The sequence below is a fragment of the Onychostoma macrolepis genome, chromosome 22 (genome assembly GCF_012432095.1).
Source record: "Onychostoma macrolepis isolate SWU-2019 chromosome 22, ASM1243209v1, whole genome shotgun sequence".
Lineage (NCBI taxonomy): Eukaryota > Metazoa > Chordata > Actinopteri > Cypriniformes > Cyprinidae > Onychostoma > Onychostoma macrolepis.
In genome coordinates, this window is record NC_081176.1 from 22,709,602 (window position 1) to 22,729,509 (window position 19,908).

General features: G+C 36.7%; 1 protein-coding gene across 5 annotated transcripts in view; it reads left to right on the top strand.

Moving 5' to 3' along the window:
* Window positions 1-19,908, top strand: part of dennd1b (DENN/MADD domain containing 1B) — a 106,089-nt gene that overhangs the window by 21,120 nt on the left and 65,061 nt on the right. For 3 of the 5 annotated variants that reach the window (XM_058761829.1, XM_058761834.1, XM_058761831.1), the window contains exon 3: window positions 8,768-8,811. The exons of 1 other annotated variant lie outside the window; for it this stretch is intronic. In XM_058761829.1, coding sequence (XP_058617812.1) covers window positions 8,768-8,811 — 44 coding nt within the window. Of the gene's footprint in view, window positions 1-1,867; window positions 1,935-8,767; window positions 8,812-19,908 lie in introns of all 5 variants that reach the window. One more of the 5 variants, XM_058761830.1, reaches the window with a different exon arrangement.

Below are 19,908 nucleotides of genomic sequence, written 5' to 3' on the forward strand. Positions count from 1 at the left end.
CACGGCCGGCTTCACATTGGGTGCGAAAGCAAAAAAGAAAAATAGCTCGCTCCTCGGAGGTGATTTCAATTCAATTCTCACCCATTAGCTGGCATTCGCTCCGCAGTCAAATTACTTGCCGGCTCTGATGCGAGCGGGCGAGATTGTTTTCCTTGCCGTCGACAGCAGCCGATGAGGTTTTAGACTTCTTCGAGGTGTTTTCAATGGTGGTGAGATGAAAACAGTGACGGCACTACATTGAGCTGCCACCACCTTGGCGTGTTACATCAGATTGAAAGTGCTGAGATGATTGGTAAAGGACAGTTGTAAACGGGCTTATGCTTTAAATACTACTATTGAAATTCATCTTGTGTCTGTGGACTGTTTACCGTATGTCTGTCCAAGGTTGAAGTTTGGGATGGGTGGTATAACCAAAATCTCAAGTAATTTTCACTTGTATAGCTATTTTCTCTTGTAAAAATGCTGTTGTATATGAAATAACTGTGGCAATGATGTTTACAAATGAAATACTTGGTCTGATTTTAAGCCATTGTAAAATAGCCAATTGATTGCAGCAGTCCACTTTTTTTTTAGTAATTTTTAGTAATTTCCTCAAAAACTTTCCTCAAAAAAAGTAATTCAAGTCAAACTGAAGCAAAAATGTATCTTAATCTTGGGAAAAAAGGTACAAGAAACTGTACTTATAACATCTTTACAAGGGAATAAAGCACAGTGAACCAGAGTCCAGTGAAGTAATACAAATGACATTATCAAATGAATCAAAAAAGATCATAGGAAGGTGCAATACAAAATTAAGTTGTGATGTCTTTTGTTATGAGTATAAAAACAACATTTTGAATTTAGTGCAAAATATTCTTATTTACGAACATATACGTTAAGAAAATACCAACCCGATTACACCTGATTAGTGTAATTTTATAATTAATTTATGTACTCCTTATAGTATTGATTTAATATTTACAAGTAGCTTTTATTTCTGTATTTTCAGTTATCATTTTAATTTAGGTTTTAGTGGTTGTTTTCCTTTTTTAGTTTTTTAATATATTTCTATTTAGCTATGTTTTTTTTTTCTTTCAGTTTTAGTAATTTTAGTGCTTAAATTTGAGTTAGTTGCCAATACAACATTTCTAACTTTCATTTACTTAAAACTTAAGTTTAAATTCTATTTTATTTTATTTGTTACCAAAAACTATTTTTATTAAATTGTATCAAAGTCTTCCTTGACTGTAAAACACATTTTATTATAGTGTTCTGCTTTAAATGGTACTTGGAAGGAAGGAAACAAACAAACAAGCAAAAAAAAAAAAAAGAAACATTAATGGATATTTTTACAAATGTTTCGCCTGTGAAAAAATCAAATATCAAGCTGAAATATAATTATTTTTTTTTATTTATTTAATTTAATTTATTTTTTTCCTTTTTTTTTTTTTTAAATACATTTAAAAATAATAATAATTGTACACACTTCATTGAATCATTTTTATTTAGACTATTTTAAATATTATTTTTAAGTTTGCCATGTATATAACCTTTGATTTAAATATGACATACAATGAAAAATAAATAAATAAATGCTTCATAGGAGTGTGTTTGCTGCAATCCCCTGATTGGTGGATGATCTTTTTAGGATTATGGGTAGTGTGGTTCTTCACCTATATGTTTAAAAACAACAACAGATAACCGATAATGTCAGAGCTCACAGTACATCTTTCTCCAAGGGATTATAGAGATTCATTAAATATCAAGTTCTCTGTGGAGAAAATGAGTTTCACTCTCCATACACACACCTGTGACTACGCACCAGTTGAATTATGTATGACTATATGCATTGTGCCTAATACCTTTTATTCATCTTGATTTATTTCAGACACATCCGCCTCTGTATTTCACATTTCTTCGCCAATCTCTCTACCGACTGACACGTTTCTCCCACTGTACGTTCTATACTGCCCAGCTCTAGTTGAAACGTCTGTCAAGTTAGTCTGCCCCTGTTCCTGTGTGTGTGTGTGTCTGTCTGTCTGTTTCCGTGTCTATGTGTGCCCACTGGCTCGGGGCGCTTCGCAGACCTGCTGGGAACAGGAGCGGCCTCAGTGTGTCAAGCCCAGGAGGGGAGGCCGTTGGGGAGTAAGAGGGGCGAGAGGGGGATTAAGCAGCCCCAGGTCTGTCACGGTGACATTTCTCTCCCTGGCTCAGCAGCAGGGGTTGGGTTTACCCTCCTAACCTTCAACTTTCAGCCTTAACCCATTAATCCCTTTGTGTCTGCCCGCCCCGCGCAAACACACTCACAATATGGCAGCAGGAGGCTGCGGAGGCAAGGAGCCGGGGTCCCTTTGACAGCTTTTCACCCACAGACAGGGGCCTTCATCTTTCTACATTCCCCAGTGTACAAACCTCCCCCCTACCAAAAAAGGGTGACAGTTGGTCAGCCAATCGGTCATTTTTGCACGTTTTTCCAGTTGTGAAAACTACATTTGGGAGGTTAATTGCTAAATAAGCTCATGTTTGAACGGAAACCCATCTTTACTTCCGACGTCGGTTGGAATTAGTGTAACCTGATCACGCCAGGTGCTGTCGTCTTTCTTAAAAAAGTGGCAAAATGTTTACATCTCTGCTTTGAATACTCCTACTAGATGGCAAATATTTGATTGCAATGCTCAGATTCGAAGCCGAATCTGGCTTGTTGAAGGGACAGAGCGGGTGTTAATAATAAAAGAGCTCATCTGAATTTTTGGGGCTTTTCGTGTGAGTCCCCCCCTTCGTTCCGAAATCCCACTGGGATAGAGATTTGCAAGTCCTTTGCCTCTGTGTATGAATAAGCATGTGTCTCAAGGTATTTTTGAATCCGTAAGAACACGGGAGCCTCCAGGATATGCAGCACAGAAGGTGCGTGGTTGGAGGGCAATGCCCCTCTATTACCCCTCCCTCTCACCTATCGCTTTCTCTTGCCTCCATTTATGGCGTTGCATGTCTTTTTATTTATTACACTTTTTATTGTCTTTTCCCTCTTCTTTCTTATTATATCAAAGCAGTTGACGCAAGAGCATTGACAGCAGTGTCCTGTACTGTGACATCTGTTTGAACATCAGTTTTCTGTCTTGTTTCGCTATCATGCAGTTTATGATCACATGCTGTTGTTTTCTACTGTTCAAAAGTTAGGGAATTAAAATGTAAAATAACGGTTTTGTATTTGAAAATATTTTAAAATTGTTAAAATCTATTTCTGTGATGCAAAGCTGAAATCGCTTTCTTTTTTTGTCAATTTTATGCATCCTTGCTTAATGAAAGTATTCATTTCTTAAAAAATAGTCGTTGGTGCCGACAGCCTTGTGGGCAGCGTGCCAACATATGGTGCAGTTGCACTTAAGATGTCCCGAGTTTGAATCCCATCTCTTGGACCTTTCCCGATCCCATCCCTCTCTGTCTCTCACTTGCTTCCTGTCAGATCTCCACTGTAAAAACGTTACAAAAGAAAACAAAAACATTCTGACCCAAAACTTTTAAATGCTTGAACAAATGGTGAATGAACAAATTAATAAACAAACAAACAATAGAATGAATGAACAAACGAATAAATGACTGAATGAATAAGAGAGAGGGAGATGCTTAGAATGAATTAAACTGGCTCACAATTAACCGATTTATTTTTTTTACAGTCGGCTCCCTGTAGGTGCGAATTCAATACAAAGTTGTTGTTTTATTATATCATTGTAATTTTATTATTTTGTTGTCTCTCACATATTGGGCAGAGTTCCAATCCTAATCTAGTTATGATGTTGTGATGAATCACTTTGTATTGAAGCTTAACAGTGATTACGCTCTTAAAAACAACCAATGAAATATGGCTAAACCCAGCGATTGGGTTAAATGTTAAACCCAGCCTTCTGGGTAGTTTTAACACAACTATTTCTTAAAAATTACCATGTTTCTTGCTTAAAATGAACCCAAAAAGAGGTTGGAAATGAACATTCATTAATAAGTTGAATAAATAATAAAGTATTAAACTTAAAATTTTATTATTTTATTTTTAAATTATTATTTTTTAAATTGCTTATTAATACATTTTTTATTATTAAAAAATAATAAAAAAATGTATTGCTGATGCATCCATATAGCAATTTTTAAACAATAGGCAAGTTAAATAAAACTACCCAGAAGGTCGGTTTCAACATTTAGTCAAAACAACTTAATCGCTTGATTTGTCTATATTTCACCCAGCACTGTGTTGGTTTAACCAACATTTTTAAGAAGGTGAAATAAACGATGGGCAGTCACAGCATTTAAAATATACACTGTCATACATTTATAGAAATTTTAACCTAAAATGTTAAAGATGTTATTGTCAGCTACCCATCATTCTCTCTGTCTCTGTGCGTATCTCTTCTTTCTGTTCTCTTTCCCTCTCTGTCCCTTGTGTTCCTCTTTCTCTCCCTGGCAGTGGTTCCCATCCTCTCACCCATAAAATCAGCATAAAATTGACCTGACTCTGCCAGATCAGATGGAGGAGTTGGGCTTCAGATCCCTGGGGAGAAGGAAATTCAGTCTTTGTAAAAATATTATAAGACAAGGTCCGTGAAATCTCACAATGGGATTATGTAATGCACCTTTGTCAGTCTTTTCACTCCCCCCCCCCCCACCTCTTTCCTCTCTGAACTCTGGTCAGCACCGGTGGAGAATATGTGGGCATATTTATGTTTGCCATGCAGTGCAGTGACTACGGTGGATTTGGAAGATACGAAAAAAGAAGGGGTTGGGTTATGAAAAATGGAGAGATCCATCCAGCAAAGGAAGGTTGGAGGTTGAAGTTGGGTTCATGCCCGACATGCTAAATCATCAGAGCGTTCATTGTGCTAGTCACTGCTTCATCTGACATCAGTTCCAGCACAGCAGAACTGAATCATCAGCACTGTTGCTGTGGATTAGATCAGAATGCGGAAGCAAGACTTTCGGTTCAAATATGATGGGAAGTTCATATTGTTAGTCTCTAAATTGATGCTGACATGAAAGAGGAAACGGTTAACATGCAAATACTCTAAATTTAACTCGACTCATTGATCTGGTTCATTGATATAGCTGCTGTTTGTTTGTCGATATAACCTGAAACCTAAAAATAAAAACGTACACTGCATCAGCTAAATTTGGTTGTCAATTTACCTTTTAGTGCTTAATCCTGTTATGTACACACAGTTCAGTAATTTACAGGAGTGACAAGAATTGTGGAAAATGTAGGTAGTGGCAACCGCTTCTACAGAAATTCTACACAGCATATCAAAGTTGTATTTTTCTATAGATGTTTTTCCTGAATGTGGAAGTCACGCCTGACTCTCAAGGCCCGTTCACACCAAGGACGATAACGATAAAGATATAGTTCTAAAAGTCCACACTACAGCTATAACGATAAAGGCACAGAGAAACGATATCGTTGGAATCACTTCCAGAACGATATTTTTTCCAGCTGATGAATGATACAAACTTTGACACCCAATCAGAATCCATCCTGCTATCACAAGCTCGAGAATTTAATGCGGCAGACAAGTGTGCGCTTAGAATAAACAGACGATATCGTCCGCTGGTGTGGACGCTAATATAGTTATCATTATAGTTATTGTTGTTGGTGTGAACGAGGCTTTTACCGGAACGATGCTTTGCATTTCCGGTCTCCAGTGTTTCTAGTGAAATTAGTGTATATTCCGAGCTGATAATCTAATGACAAAAACAGATGTGCACTATTTGAATGGGTTCCTATGGAGACCGAAACAGAAGAGCATCCAGTCGGAAGCTAGAATTCGTAATGGTTCACTCATCGTTTACTCAGGAAAAAGGTCTATATGCACGGCTCAATAAATCTCAGTGAGGGAAGTACGCCTTGACTTCTTAGTGTTGCCCGATCTTACTAGCAAAAGAAAATGGCAAATAAGAACAAGCCCCTAATCAACTTAAATCAAAACACTTATATAAGCTACATACCAAAATTTTGACAGATCATTGCTGTAGCTATCAGTGTCAATTTCGTAATTTCCTTACGAAACAGTTATTTAGGGGATTCACTCTCGTATTTAAATGTGGTTGTCATTCCTGAAACTTTGATGTATGTAGCACTGCTAGAGTGTTCTAAGTGGTTTCTAGGTAGATTTTTTTTTTTTGTGGTGGTATTTTTGCTTTAAACATACTTTTAGTCCTTGCTTTGTTGGCTTGGTCTTAAGATTTCACATGATCAAAATTTTGGTGAAATTTCGCAACAAAAAAGTTAATTATCAACAGTGTAGTGATCTATGTAGCCAAGCACAAGTAACTTTCAAAGCAAGCAGCTTTCCGTTGGTTAGCGCCCAAATTTGCTTGACCATCATGAAATTTTTTCGCCCTTATGCAAAACTCCCAGTCGCATGATTTCTATTGACCGGATTCGCCTGTGAAATTTTGCTGAGCAACCATAAATGTGACCACACATTGAGTCCTGCGTCATAGCTGTTGTACTAGTTCAGTGTGATCATCTGATCTCTTCTGCGAGCATATTTATCATTCATCAAACAGGATAGTTGAACTTCCTGTAACAGTCTGGTCTTTGATGCAGGGTCATAGTATAAATACTAACTTACCTTGAAAAGAAAACAGAATGATGTGTAGCTATTTGCAGTTTTCGTTTTGGTTGCCAAATATTTTGTGTAGCTATATAGCAAACTGTTGATTCATTGTTTTTGATTCATTGATTTGTCTTCAAAACTGCTTTTTTTATCTTCTTTTCTAAATTAAGAATAAAGTTAAGAATATTTTGTGTTCTCAAAACCATTTCTTGACATAAATGTTTCTTAGGGTTGTTCTAAAGACAAAACTGCATTCCTGAAAACAATATTCTTAAAAATGATCGTAAATATAAGTTAGGATAACCTTCAACTTGTCTTAAATCCCCAAAGGTAAGATGTTAAATGACAAGTCAGACCAGTAGTGATGTATACAATGTGCACATTTACTATGATTATTATGGTAATCGGTGGACAGTAGACAAAGAACTGAAAGTCTTCTGCAGGAATTGGCATGCAATCAGAAAACCCCAAAGCTTGTCATTTTTCTTTTCTTAAAAATAAAGTAAGAAGTTCGGAAAATATTTCAGAACTTCTTAAGAATTGCACTTAGGAACAAACTTTTTCGAATTTATCTAAATTCAGTAATTTCTTTCTCTAGGGGATTTTCATGAATCTGTCCCCTGGATTAATACATAAAATAATTGGAATTCTAAATTAACAGTTAATATAGTTATTGAAAAATGTATGCTCAGGAAAAAAAAAAAAAAAAAAACCTTGCAAATAGAGGTAAATTTACAGTGTTTATAGCACACAATACTGAATCGAAATCTAATTGAGTTGTGAAGAGAGCAAAGATTTTCACCGCTATTGTTATAATATGGAGTTGTTGGATCAGAAGTACCTTTCACACCCCTCATATGAGACTGTTTGTGTGGGTCTGTGCACAAACTCATTGTCTGGTTTCAGGGTCCTCTCATTGACCTTCAGTAGACATTGAGTTGTTGTTTTGTGGTCCAAGCTGATCTTTTTAGAGTGAGTCATAGCGGAGGCGTCTGGAGTTCTGCCTTATTATGTGTCACAAGGCGTGTCGTTTTTAAAGTCTGCACACACTTATTTATGACAGATTACGGCGTTAAACCAAAAATCTAAACATTATGGAGCTATCATGATACTGAGTTAAGTTACTAACTCCTAAACAGTGGTTAGCACACATGCTGTGACACACACATGTACCTTTTTAACAAAAAGAAAGCTATCTGGAATAATTTAGTTTTAATTAAACAAATAAAATATATAAATAACTTGAATGTAAACTATAATATTTTAAGATTGAAATATACGAATATAATAATAATAATAATAATAGCTATTATTATTATTATTATACATATATAAACAAAAATATTGTGCAATAATAATAATATAATAATGAAATAATAATAAAAATTATAATAATAATATGATGATGATGATAATATGACAATAATAATAATAATAATAATAATTATTATTATTATAAAACATATGTCGTACAAATAAAAATATTAATTTATAATAAAAATAATGGTTATTTATTTTTTGTTTTATAAATATGCATTTCATATACAAAAATAATTATTAATAATATTAATAATTATGAATCTTTCCTCTGAAATGATACATTACATTTTACATAACACACACACACACACACACATACACACATATATATATATATATATATATATATATATTAACATATACATACCTAGAATATATTACTACTAAGTATACAATGCATGTATAAAACAAAATAAATTAATACATTTATTATTATTACTAATATTATTATTTTATTTGTTTATATATAACTATATTTTACGTTAAAAATGACTAATAATCAAATAATTTAAAATATAGCCTATAACATAAATACATAATAAATTATATTTTCAATTGGTACATTATATTTTTAATGACTGCTGTAAAGGCTTTCCTTTTAACAAATTTAGGTGTGAAATATTAATGCAGCGCCACACATCTGCTGTTTCTGCAGGTAGTGGAGTATTGTCTGTGTCTCTCTGAGTTTCTAAAGGCCTCTATCTAACCGGATGACATTTGCATATGCAGAGCGTTCCATGCCTGCGCTCGCTGCCGCGGTGTGCCGACACATAGGAGAATCCACCCTTGCCCCCACCCCCTTCATTAATATGTATGTGTTCTGAACGGTGCGTGGTTGCTGATTAATGCTGTCTGTCAATTTCTTACAGATCCAACAGTGCTGTGGAAGTTCCCTCAGGACTTTGGAGACCAGGTTGGAGACAGAGGAACTTTTTTTTTTCTCTCCACACCCTCCCACCCCCACCCCTCACCGCCAGCACCACATCCACAACCCCTCCTGCTCCTAAAGGCCTCTCTCCTTCCTCTCTTCCTTCCTTCTCTATCTCTCTCTCTCTCTCCCTCTGCCATGTGGTGTGATGTTGCTGATAATGAAAAGCGGTGAGCAGGTCTTCAATAAGCGTTGTTCTGGTAATTATCAGCTGGCTGTGATGTGAATGGGTGCGGATGGAGCAGCTTCATACGCCCACTGCTGTATCTCACACCAGTACAGCTGTGTGTCACTTATGAGTTGGTACTATATCACACTAGTAATGCGTAACAATATTTACTGAAAAAAACTTATATTAACGTAATCAGTTGATATTGGGCTGTTTTGATCTTGTCACATCTCATTCTACTTAGTGTGTATAATACTCCCCCAAATTTTTTTTATTGAATTTGTAATTTTTAAAAATACATTTTGCAAATGTTTTCAAAATAATTCAATGAATATTAATAGTTTGTCTAAAGGCATGTATTTTAAAATAAATGTATTAAGAATTAAAAATTAAACAAATAAATTATATTATATTATAACTTTCTTTTGAATGCTATGCAAAATGTATTGATTTAGCAGTTTTGAGTACGTCTTAATTAATAAACAATTAATTAAATTGTAAATGTAAATATGGATGGATGTTTTATTTTTATTTTAAAAGCTTATTTAAATATGAAATATTACAAATATTAAAATTGTTATTAATATTTAAAAATAAATAAATTTAATATCAGTATTTAAAACAATTAAATTAAATATATTTAATTTTATTTTAAATAATTTTATTTATTTGCATATGTTAAAATATATATATATTTGAATATCTATATTAAAATAGATGAATACGTTTTGTAGTTAAAAATATATGTATATATACGTGTGTGTGTGTGTGTGAAAATGGATGAATATATACTTGAATATATACTATATTCTCTCTCTCTAGAATGTAGAAAATGTTTAATATGACTTTAAACGTTTACATTTTTATTAATTTTGCAATCGTGTATATCTGCACTCTATATATTTTATATATATATATATATATATATATATATATATATATATATATATATATATATATATATATATATATATATATAAATATATATAAATATAAATAAATGTAAAATGGTATAATATAAATGGTATCGGATGTTAAAAATCAATTGAGCAATAATTGAAAGTGCTTTAAAAACCTGAAAATCTTTTGAGTTTATAATTTTATCTCCCTCTTAATTACACTTTTTTCAAGTAGGCGTTGCAAAACTTTAAACATTAAAATTCTGATCAGTAAAAGAAGAATTGAGATGTTTGCATTTGTGTTGTTGGCTGGAACTTGAGTGTAGTTCAGGTCATGTGTGTTCTCTGCACAAGGAGAAGTGGGTCTGGTCCTGGGTCAGAGTGCAGCGCTGCGGTTTTCACACTTTTATTTTTTTTCTTTTCTTTCTGCTCGCTCGGCCTCAAAGGTCTCCATGTACAAGCCTCTCCTCTCGCGCAAAGCAAATTGGACGCTTCATTACGAACTAAAATGAGAACGCAAGAAAGAAGACGTGACCGTGTGCACTTTGCTCTTCATCAGGCTTTTGCAGCGAAGCTTCAGAAACTCTTTCTTGGCCAGCAAGAACAAAAAGCCAGAAGTGCGATTTAAATAAAACGACTAAGAAAACTCTAGTCCTTGTTTGGTGACAAGATTGTTTCTGGTTTAAGATGTGTACAGATGGATCGGCCTTTTCCACATCGACATAAAAGCTCTCATTGAGTCGCCTCATTACCAGGATTAGGCTCTTTTCGCGTCTTTGTACGGCTGCTCCCTCTCTAGCCACTGAAATCCCTTTTTTCCCCCAAGTTAGCCAGCATATGGCAGCAGCAGCTCCGATCTCTACAGGCCTCCTTTGTTTATCCTCTTATTGTTGCGGCGCGTAATGACAGTTGTAGGCCGTAGATCGGGGTGGAGGGGTTACTTTACCCCAGGGGAGCGCACGAGAGAGAGGGCGAGGGAAGAGACGGAGACAGACAGGACTGTGGATTATGGAAATATGAATTGATTTTTTATCCTCCTCTCTTCCACTAGCCGCTCTGCTCGAATAGGGACTCTAAATGAGGGGCGAACAGACTGGAGGCTGGCACAGAGGGCGGCGAAATATGAAGTGCGATCCCTCGGCCCCAGAGACTCGCTGTGGCCGCGGTCACCTACAGCTGCCATGTGGAGCGGCTCGAGCGCCGTATATATCTGAATCACAAGGAGGCCATTTTTTGCAAATGAAGCAGACAGATGGAAAAGCGAGACTTTATCGCCCCGATCCCTCTCAGATCTTTTTCCGGATGTCAGTTTAAAGGGAGAAATAAAAGAAAATAAACAGATATGCATATGTGGGTTATTCTCTCTTTTTTTCTCGTTTCTGTGCTTGCATTTATTTGACATTATTTGAAGTTATTTGAAAGGATTTCCTATGAAGCGCCTCATGTTTTCATTGATGGAGGGTTAAGGAGAGGCAGCTTGTAAATAACTGGAGAGATTAGCTGTTCTTGTCTTTTACAGTGAATGTGTCTCAGTGCTATGAACCCTTTATAGTTTCGTGTGCTCGCCGGTTTGTGGTCGGTGTATGATCTCAACAGGAAGTTTAATTTGTAATTATTGAGCAACACTAAGAAATCTCAAATCACTTTTTTCTTGACGCTTCATAGCAGCGTGCAGCTTATTAGTGTTGCTTTTTATTAACAGGTGCGGTTAGGGTTATTAGCAGGCCCATATCGTACATATATTTTTATTAATTTTATCATGCTTTCAGCTAGTTATGAGTGTAGTGCTCTACGTTTTCTGTAACGCATTTCTCCTTGATAAAATTTTGTGTCAGTCTCCTTGCATCCTGTGAGTTCTCCACCATACTATCCAAAAGCAAAAGATGAGAAATAAAATAATTTAAGAAATGAAGTGATTGAAAATATTAATAATATAATAAATAAGCTTGTTTAATGTGTTCATTTTGTACATTATTATTATTATTATTATTATTATTATTATTATTATTATTATTATTATTATTTTTATTATTATTATTATTATTATTGTATTAGGGCTGTCAAATCGATTAATCGTGATTAATCACATCCAAAATAAAAGTTTGTGTTTACATAATATGTATGTGTACTGTGTATATTTATAGAAGTATAAATGCACACTAGTGCTGGCAAACGATTAATCGTGATTAATCACAACCAAAATAGAAGTACATTACATAATACATGGGTGTGTGCTTTGTATATTTATTGTGTATATATAAATGTACACGCATACAGTATATATTTTGAAAATGTACATGCATTTACATGTATATATTTATTTTATATATATATATATATATATATATATATATATATATATATATATATATATACATATATATATATATATATATACATACACATATATATATATATATATATATATATATATATATATATATATATATGTGTATATATATATATATATATACATGTATGTATGTGTGTATATATATATATGTGTGTGTGTATATATATGTGTGTGTATATATAAATAGACATGTAAATTTAATATATATTCATTTAAATTTAAAATGATATATATTCATATTTATATCAATATATTTAATTATTATTTATATAAATATATTTAATATACAAACACCATATTTTTCTTAAATAAATGTATGCACGTGTGTATTTATATAGTAATAAATATACACACTACATAATAAATATACACAGTACACACACACATATTATGTAAACAAAAGCTTTTATTTTGGATGCTATTAATCGATTTGACAGCCTTATATTATATTATATTATATTATATTATTCATTTAAAATCATATAATGATTACACTTAGCTTTCTTTTTGTTAAAATGTTCACTCAATTGTGAACATGAAATTATGTGGAGGAGAGGAAGACTTGTCAATACATTATTTAAAAATAAATGATAGATAAATAAATAATCTCAAATTAAAATAATATTATTATTATTATTATTATTATTATTAATTTAAAATTACATGATCATTCCAGTGAGCTTTCTTTTTTAAGGATAGGAAATGATGAAGAAAGTTAATAAATCAGACTAAACGTCATCTGAAATCTGATAGGGTGAGCCATTTTCAAAATTGTTGCAAAATAGCCAATTTCCAATGGCCACACATCAGCCGAATTCTGTGTTAATGTTGCAGGTTTCTACATGTAATGAATGAATGTGTTTATTGAATATTTATATCTACCATAGCGCTGATTTATAAAAATAATGAACCATCAGAGGTCATGTTAAACTAGATTTGGGGTCAAGCAGGACCTGATATTCTGCATTTAGAAGATAATCATATTGTCTTGTTTATCTATCTCAAATTTAACCTTTAACCTTGACCTTATCATGCCCATCCTTGAGATCTACACAGTTCTCCAGCATTGCTTTGTATTCCAGCGGGAATAGCACGGCGCTAACATCACATTCCAAGCCACCAGCAGAGTGTGTTTGACCTGATGGATGTTGGAGAGTTTCACAGGAGCCTCCAGATGTCACCCGGCCCTCCATCTCCTTAGTTAGGCGGCGAACCGGCGTGCTGAGTGAAGCTACAGCTCATGTAACAAAGCGAGAAACTGCGTCCCCCGAGCCTCACGGGGCAAATATTTGTCTAGCTTTGACACGGTGTACAATCATATACCCCAAGCCTGACACTTCATGATTGGTAGCCTTTCCCCCCAGCCTCACCCCCTCCTCTACAGGACACGCACCAGCAGCCCGGGGGGAAGGCCAGCCAGCGGAGCATCATCAAGGAGCACGAAGAGCGCCGGTGCGGTTTCAACGCTTTAACATGGAGGGCATGAGCCGTGATTGAGGAGAACATGGAGGAATGGAAAGGGGGGCCATGCCTTGCTCATGGGGTATCCCTTACTCGTCTCATTTTGGATATTTTTCTTCAGTTCAGATCTCCAGAGAGCGGGTAATGTGAGGGCCGGGCCCAGTTAGCTGGCCTTTGCGTCGGGCTAGTCGAAACTCCCTCACTAAGGCCACGCTGTTGCCCGTGGCATCTGATTACCCTGACCTTAGGGCTTTGAGAACGGAAAAAAGCAGTCTCCTCACGGTTTTATCTGTTAGCGGTGCCAGAAATGCTGGAGGGTGCTTGTAGGAAACAGTCTTCATTACATCGGATGTCTCAGACGTTGACTTATTCATCAAGAAAGTGACATCTTGTAAAAAATAAAAGGATATTTCTCGGTCTCACGTCCTCTTTGAATGTGGAACGGGATGATTGGTCACACGCTGGTTTTACTTCCCTCTGCAGCCACAGTTTCGATCCACCTACTGAAGCGAAATTAAGAACTGCATGGTGATCGTCCATTTTTGAAACGTTGTTGTTAAGTTTCTTAAGCCTGAGCTGCGATTTTTAGAACCTCAATCGAGGAAGGAAATGCTTGTCGTTGGTCCAAAGTGGAGGATGTCCTGGTTTGGTGGAGGATGAGATAGACGGAGAGAGAGAGAGAGAGAGCGTGAGGGGGTGGTGGTTGCGTTTCTCAGAGACTCCACACGCTTGATGTAGCTTCTAGCCACAGCTGAGAGAAAGAGAGGGAGCGAGAGTGAGTGAGCGAGAGTGAGTGAGCGAGCGATCGCGCGGTCCAATGGGAGTTGACAGCTTAAACGCAGAAAATCCCCCAGGCCACTTGGCACTCAATTAATGATGTTTCTGGCTCTGCGGTTCTCGGGCATATGTAGCTGAATCTCGGCTTGGCCCAGCAGAATATCAGTTGTGTATTCTGAAGAACAAAAACCGCTCACCCGTCACATTAATGTATTCATCGTAGAGCGTTTTGGAGAGTCTATCCTCCTGCGTTTGCTTTCGAAATTAAGCGAAACCTTGTTGTTTGTACACAGTTTTAGTAGCCTGAATATCATAGAGACTTGTGGGTGGTCTTTTTCACTTTGAACCACCTAGAAACCACCCAGAAACATCCTTCCAACTACGTAGCGTATTGATTGCGCAAACTGGCTAATGAGCTAAATTGGATTGAATTTCGGCATTAATTTGGAATGTTAGGCATTAAAAGAATTGTACACAATTTTTCCTCATTTAAATTTCACTACTTTCGTCTCGGAGGCCAGTTTTTGTTTTTCACACTATAAAACTCTGGTTTCCAGTGTCCACAGGCCTAGTGAAGTTGGTGTTGCAAGGCTTGGGGTGGTTAGCGTAGAGGTTGTGTATCCACACTGCCCCGTGTCTCGTCCCAGCGGTCCTGTCACGCACTTGTCAGTTCTTTAAGTGGGCAGAGGATCAATACATCACCTGCTACATTTCCTTAAGCAGTCTCACACAGACGGCGTGTTTGCGCGGGAAAGAAATAACCTCTGTGCCAGCACACCGAATATTAGCTTCTTACCACCTAAGGGTCAGCGCAAGAAGCCGCGAAAAGAAAAGGAAGACGAGAGCTAAAGAAGAGAAATCAACCACCTCCCGCTCTGCTCAGCTCGTTTCAAGTGAAAATGTAATGCCCTGTGTCAATTTGAAACTCTGGAAGAGCTACCCCTTTAGCACTTTTCCTCGGTCCAGAGGCGAAGTCGGCACTTATTAAAGGCGCGTAGTGCAGGGTCAAAAGCGGCAAGCCAGAAGCATACGATTAAAATGTAATGAAAGGAATCTCGGTTGGAGATTTGAGGGTCCAGAGAAGGCAGAAGATTATTTTATCCCCATTGATGTGCCGTTGCATCAGACAGCGTTGCTAATAGAGAATATACGCTTTAAGCTACAAAACCTCAAAACTGCATGACCATTATATGGGTGGACCTGGCCTTATGTGCTGATCTGAGATTAGGCATTATTCATTTTAGATTTTAATTTACATTTACATTTAAATTTTACATTTAATCATTTAGCAGATGCTTTTATCCTAAGCAACTTACAAATGAGGAGAACAATAGAAGCAATCAGACCAACGAGAGAGCTGATTGAGAACACTATATTCATATTGCAAATAAAAATGGCATTAAAATCCCATAGATTAACATTGGAGGTAGAACCAGAGTCATATCTAGACCAAAATATCAGTAACCACATAGCGCTTTAAAACCACACCTTAGCAACAACATTCTAGCATCATGCGGCGAATTTCACACAGACGAGCAGCACTCATGTTTTCTTCAGAAAATGTAGAACTCTAGTTTTTAGTAATAGAAGACGCATTTGATTTTAGACCCAATAGTGTTTTCGTCATCTTAACCACGGGGCGCTGCATGTGTTACGGCCGCATTCTCTGACACCCAGAGAGAGAGAGAGAGAGGGATATGGGGAAAGAAGAAGCAGGACTTAATTGGGTTTTGGGGGTACAGTGAACACTGACCTGTGGGGAGATTGGGTTTGAACCTGTCACTGGGATCTCTGTGCCGTCAGCATGGTGGCTCTGCCAGTCTCTGTCTCTCTTTCTCTCTCTTTCCTCACACACACACAATCACACACTTCTCCCCTGCTGGAGACAGTTCCATAGCGCCGTGTAGACCTGCTGGCTGGCAGAATTTTTAAAGAGCATGGAGGTTTAAAGACAGAAACCCCTGGGGAGGAATCCCACCAGCTTGGAGAGAGAAAAGGGGGAGTTTGCTGTCTCTCTCTCTTTCTCTATTCCTGTCTTTCTCTCACCTTATCTCTCTTTTCTCTATCTCCGTCTGTCGGTCTGTCTGCCTGGATGCCTGCCTGTCTATATCTCTCAGTTCTCATGCTTTCTTTCCCTTTCCTTCCTTCTGCCTCTTTCTCTCCTTTTCTTTCTCCCTCTATTTCTCAGCACATATCTCTTGCACCCCCCTCCCTCCTTCATCCCAGTATTGACAGAATGAAGAAATGCTTTTCAGTCGCTCATCCGGAGCACCGCTTAGTTCCCACTCACAACATCTTTCTCTCTCCCTTTCCTTTTTCTCTCTGTTTATCCCTCCCTCCCTCCCTCCCTCCCTCCCTCCCATTCTTGTCTTGCTGTTCCCATCTAAATATTCAACTGTAACATTCACATCACCTAGTAACATTGGCTATGTTCATGCTGCAGCTGAATGTGGTCCGAATTGGATTTTTTTCCCCCTCACAGATGTGACACAGATCAGGTTTTTTTTTTTTCATGGAAGCCCGTTTCAGAGTAAAAAATAAAATGTGTAGTTGTGGGAAAGTCGTGGTAACGAAGTAGTCACAATTGTTAGATAAAGTAGCATGCGTAAGAAACAGCTGCAATTATGAGAAATAAAGTATAGTTGGGAGATGAAAAAGTTGCATTGTGCAACATAAAGTTAAAATAATGTAACATAGTTATAGTAGTTACATAATTACAGTCATAGTTGTGGAAAATAACATTGCATTTATACGAAATAGTTTCAACTGTGCAAAATAAAGTCACAATTGAGAAAGTTACAGTTATGAGACATGAAGTTGCAATCATGAAAAATGGTTGCAGTTACCAGAAATCAAGTCTACAGTTTTTACAGGACAGTTTGAAGAACAAAAATAACAATGAATATGACATTTAAAATAATTCCAATCTGCCAATTCTGAAAAAAATAAGTTGCAGTAATGTGAAAGTCACAATTGTTAAAGTAGTTTATTATTAGTAATTGTTAAATTGATAAAGTAGCATTTATGAGAAACAGCTGCAGTTGTACAAAGTATAGTTACAATTTTGAAACATAGTGTACAAAAAAACAAAACCAAAAAAAAAAAAACATTGCATTTGTGCAAAGTAGGTTTGCAGTGTTGGAAAATAGTTGCAATTTTGTAAAATAAAATTTCCTGTTGTGAAAAAGTCGTAGTTGTACAAAATGAAGTTGCAATTGAGAAATAGTTACAATTAGGAGACATAAAGTTGTAATCATGAAACATATTCAAAATACTCGCAATAACCAGAAATAGTTGCGATTTGAGAGTTATATAGTGACAATTTTGAGAGAAAAAGGTGTGTGTGTATAATAAATAAATATATAAATACATAAATACATTTTGGCGTTTTTCCCCCATTTAAATTCAATCTGGCCCACTTTCATTTTAGAAATAAATTGCAATAATTTTTTTAAAATTTATTTATTATTTTTTTTATTTCAATTAATGCGTTGATCTAACTACTAGATGTTCATTGTAATTGCACTTTTGAAAGCAACTTTGTAGATGTCCTCAGGTATTTGAAGACCCTGTGTCTGAGTTGTGGTTTCACCATTTCTGGCTCTGATCGTTCACCCATACCATCAAAATCAGGCAGTTTGGCTTGGGGTATGAACGTCATCATTATGCAGAAGTCGAGTGAAGCAGCACATCCCCTGATATCTGCTGCTGCTGCTGCTGATGCCAGTGCTGGATCTTCTGCTCCCATCCAGCACAGGAGAAGCTCCCTTCCTCTGCAGGGAGTTTAGGGAGGGAGCGGTAGTGTCTCCCGGTAGCGTGGGGCGGTAATAAATGCTGCTGGTGGAGGAGAGAGAGATAGTGATAGAGGAGAAGCTGTGATTGCAGGCCTCCGCAGTGGGACCAGGGGGGAATGGAGACTGCTGTCTCATTGAGTGATATCCCTGTCTCAACAGTAAATAAATAATGCAGCCTGCAGAGTTCACCCTGCCTCCTCCAGTGAGTTGTAAATGCATTAGCTGTTTTATATTCTTTTGTCTTGGGAAAATGGTTGGGAGGGAGGCAGGGAAAGGGGAAAAAACAGTACAACCAAACAACAGGAACGATAGCAACTCGCGTTACACCTCTTCACACGATCCGACTCTCCTCCCAGAGCTCGCTTTGGTATAGTCCCCTGATCACTTGGATGAATAGTAATAAAACGCTGAGAGAAAAAGGTGTGTAATGCTCATGCGTACCGAGATTTAGAGCTACTAAAACCTTGAGGCGAATCGGGAGAATTTTTCACTTGGATGCCAATGGATATGAATGGATTTGAAAATCACTTGAAGTCAACATGAAATCAAAAAAAATTCTGGTACTTTTAGTATTTACATTCCGTCTAAAGGCTTGTTCACGCCAAGGAAGATAAATATAAAGATAAAGGTATAGTTCTAAAAATCGTTCTCAATATTAAAGAATAGCAAAGACCACACCACAGCTATAACGATAAACGATATTGTTGGAATCACTTTCAGAACGATTTTTTTTCCAGCTAATGAACGATACAAACACTGACATCCAATCAGAATCCATCCTGCTATAAGGAGCTCGTGAATTTAAAGTGGCAGACGTGCGTGTGCTTAAAATAAACAGGCGATATCGTTCGCCGGTGTGGATGCTAATATCGTTATATTTATCGTTAACTTTATAGTTATCGTGCTTGGTGTGAATGGGGCTTAAACTTGTTATGCCCCGAAATTACTTTCTTGTTTGGCTGACGTTATCAATCTTTCATTCAAAGGGACGGTTAACCCAAAAAATGGAAATTCTGTCATTTGCCTACCTTTGTGTCATCCTAAACCTGTGTGACTGACTTCTGCAGAACGCATGTTTAGGCCCATACAATGAAAGTCAATGGTGTCCAATCTTGTTGTTTTGGAACCCATTGACTTTTATTGCATGGACAAAACATTCTTCAAAATATCTTATTTTATTTTCCTCTAGTTGTCACTTAAAGACCACTTTTTAGTTAAAAATCAAGTACTGCAAATGCCATTTTATGTTGACATTGAAGGTACAGGATTTGGCGTTTCATTGGTCCTAATTATGGCTTGCAGTTATTTATTTCTTTAGAGCGTTTTAATTGCATTATGAATGCATTCATTCAGCTGCGTGTTGTTACAAATATCACCTTTCGTCTAGTCCGAATGCTATTTCCAGTGTGAATTCCATTGCAAGTTTCTGTCAAGCAACTCTGATTGACAGCAGGGACCAGCGCTGACTGGCGTCAAGCAGGCCAGACCCGCAACAACTTCTGCATCTGCGAAGGAGACAATTTTATTTGCGTAGCATCCGTTTGCATACGCTTCTGCAAAAGCGTGGCGCAGCTTGGCATAAACACTCGGGGGGAAGCGCCTATAGGAGTTAATGATAGTAGCAGTCAC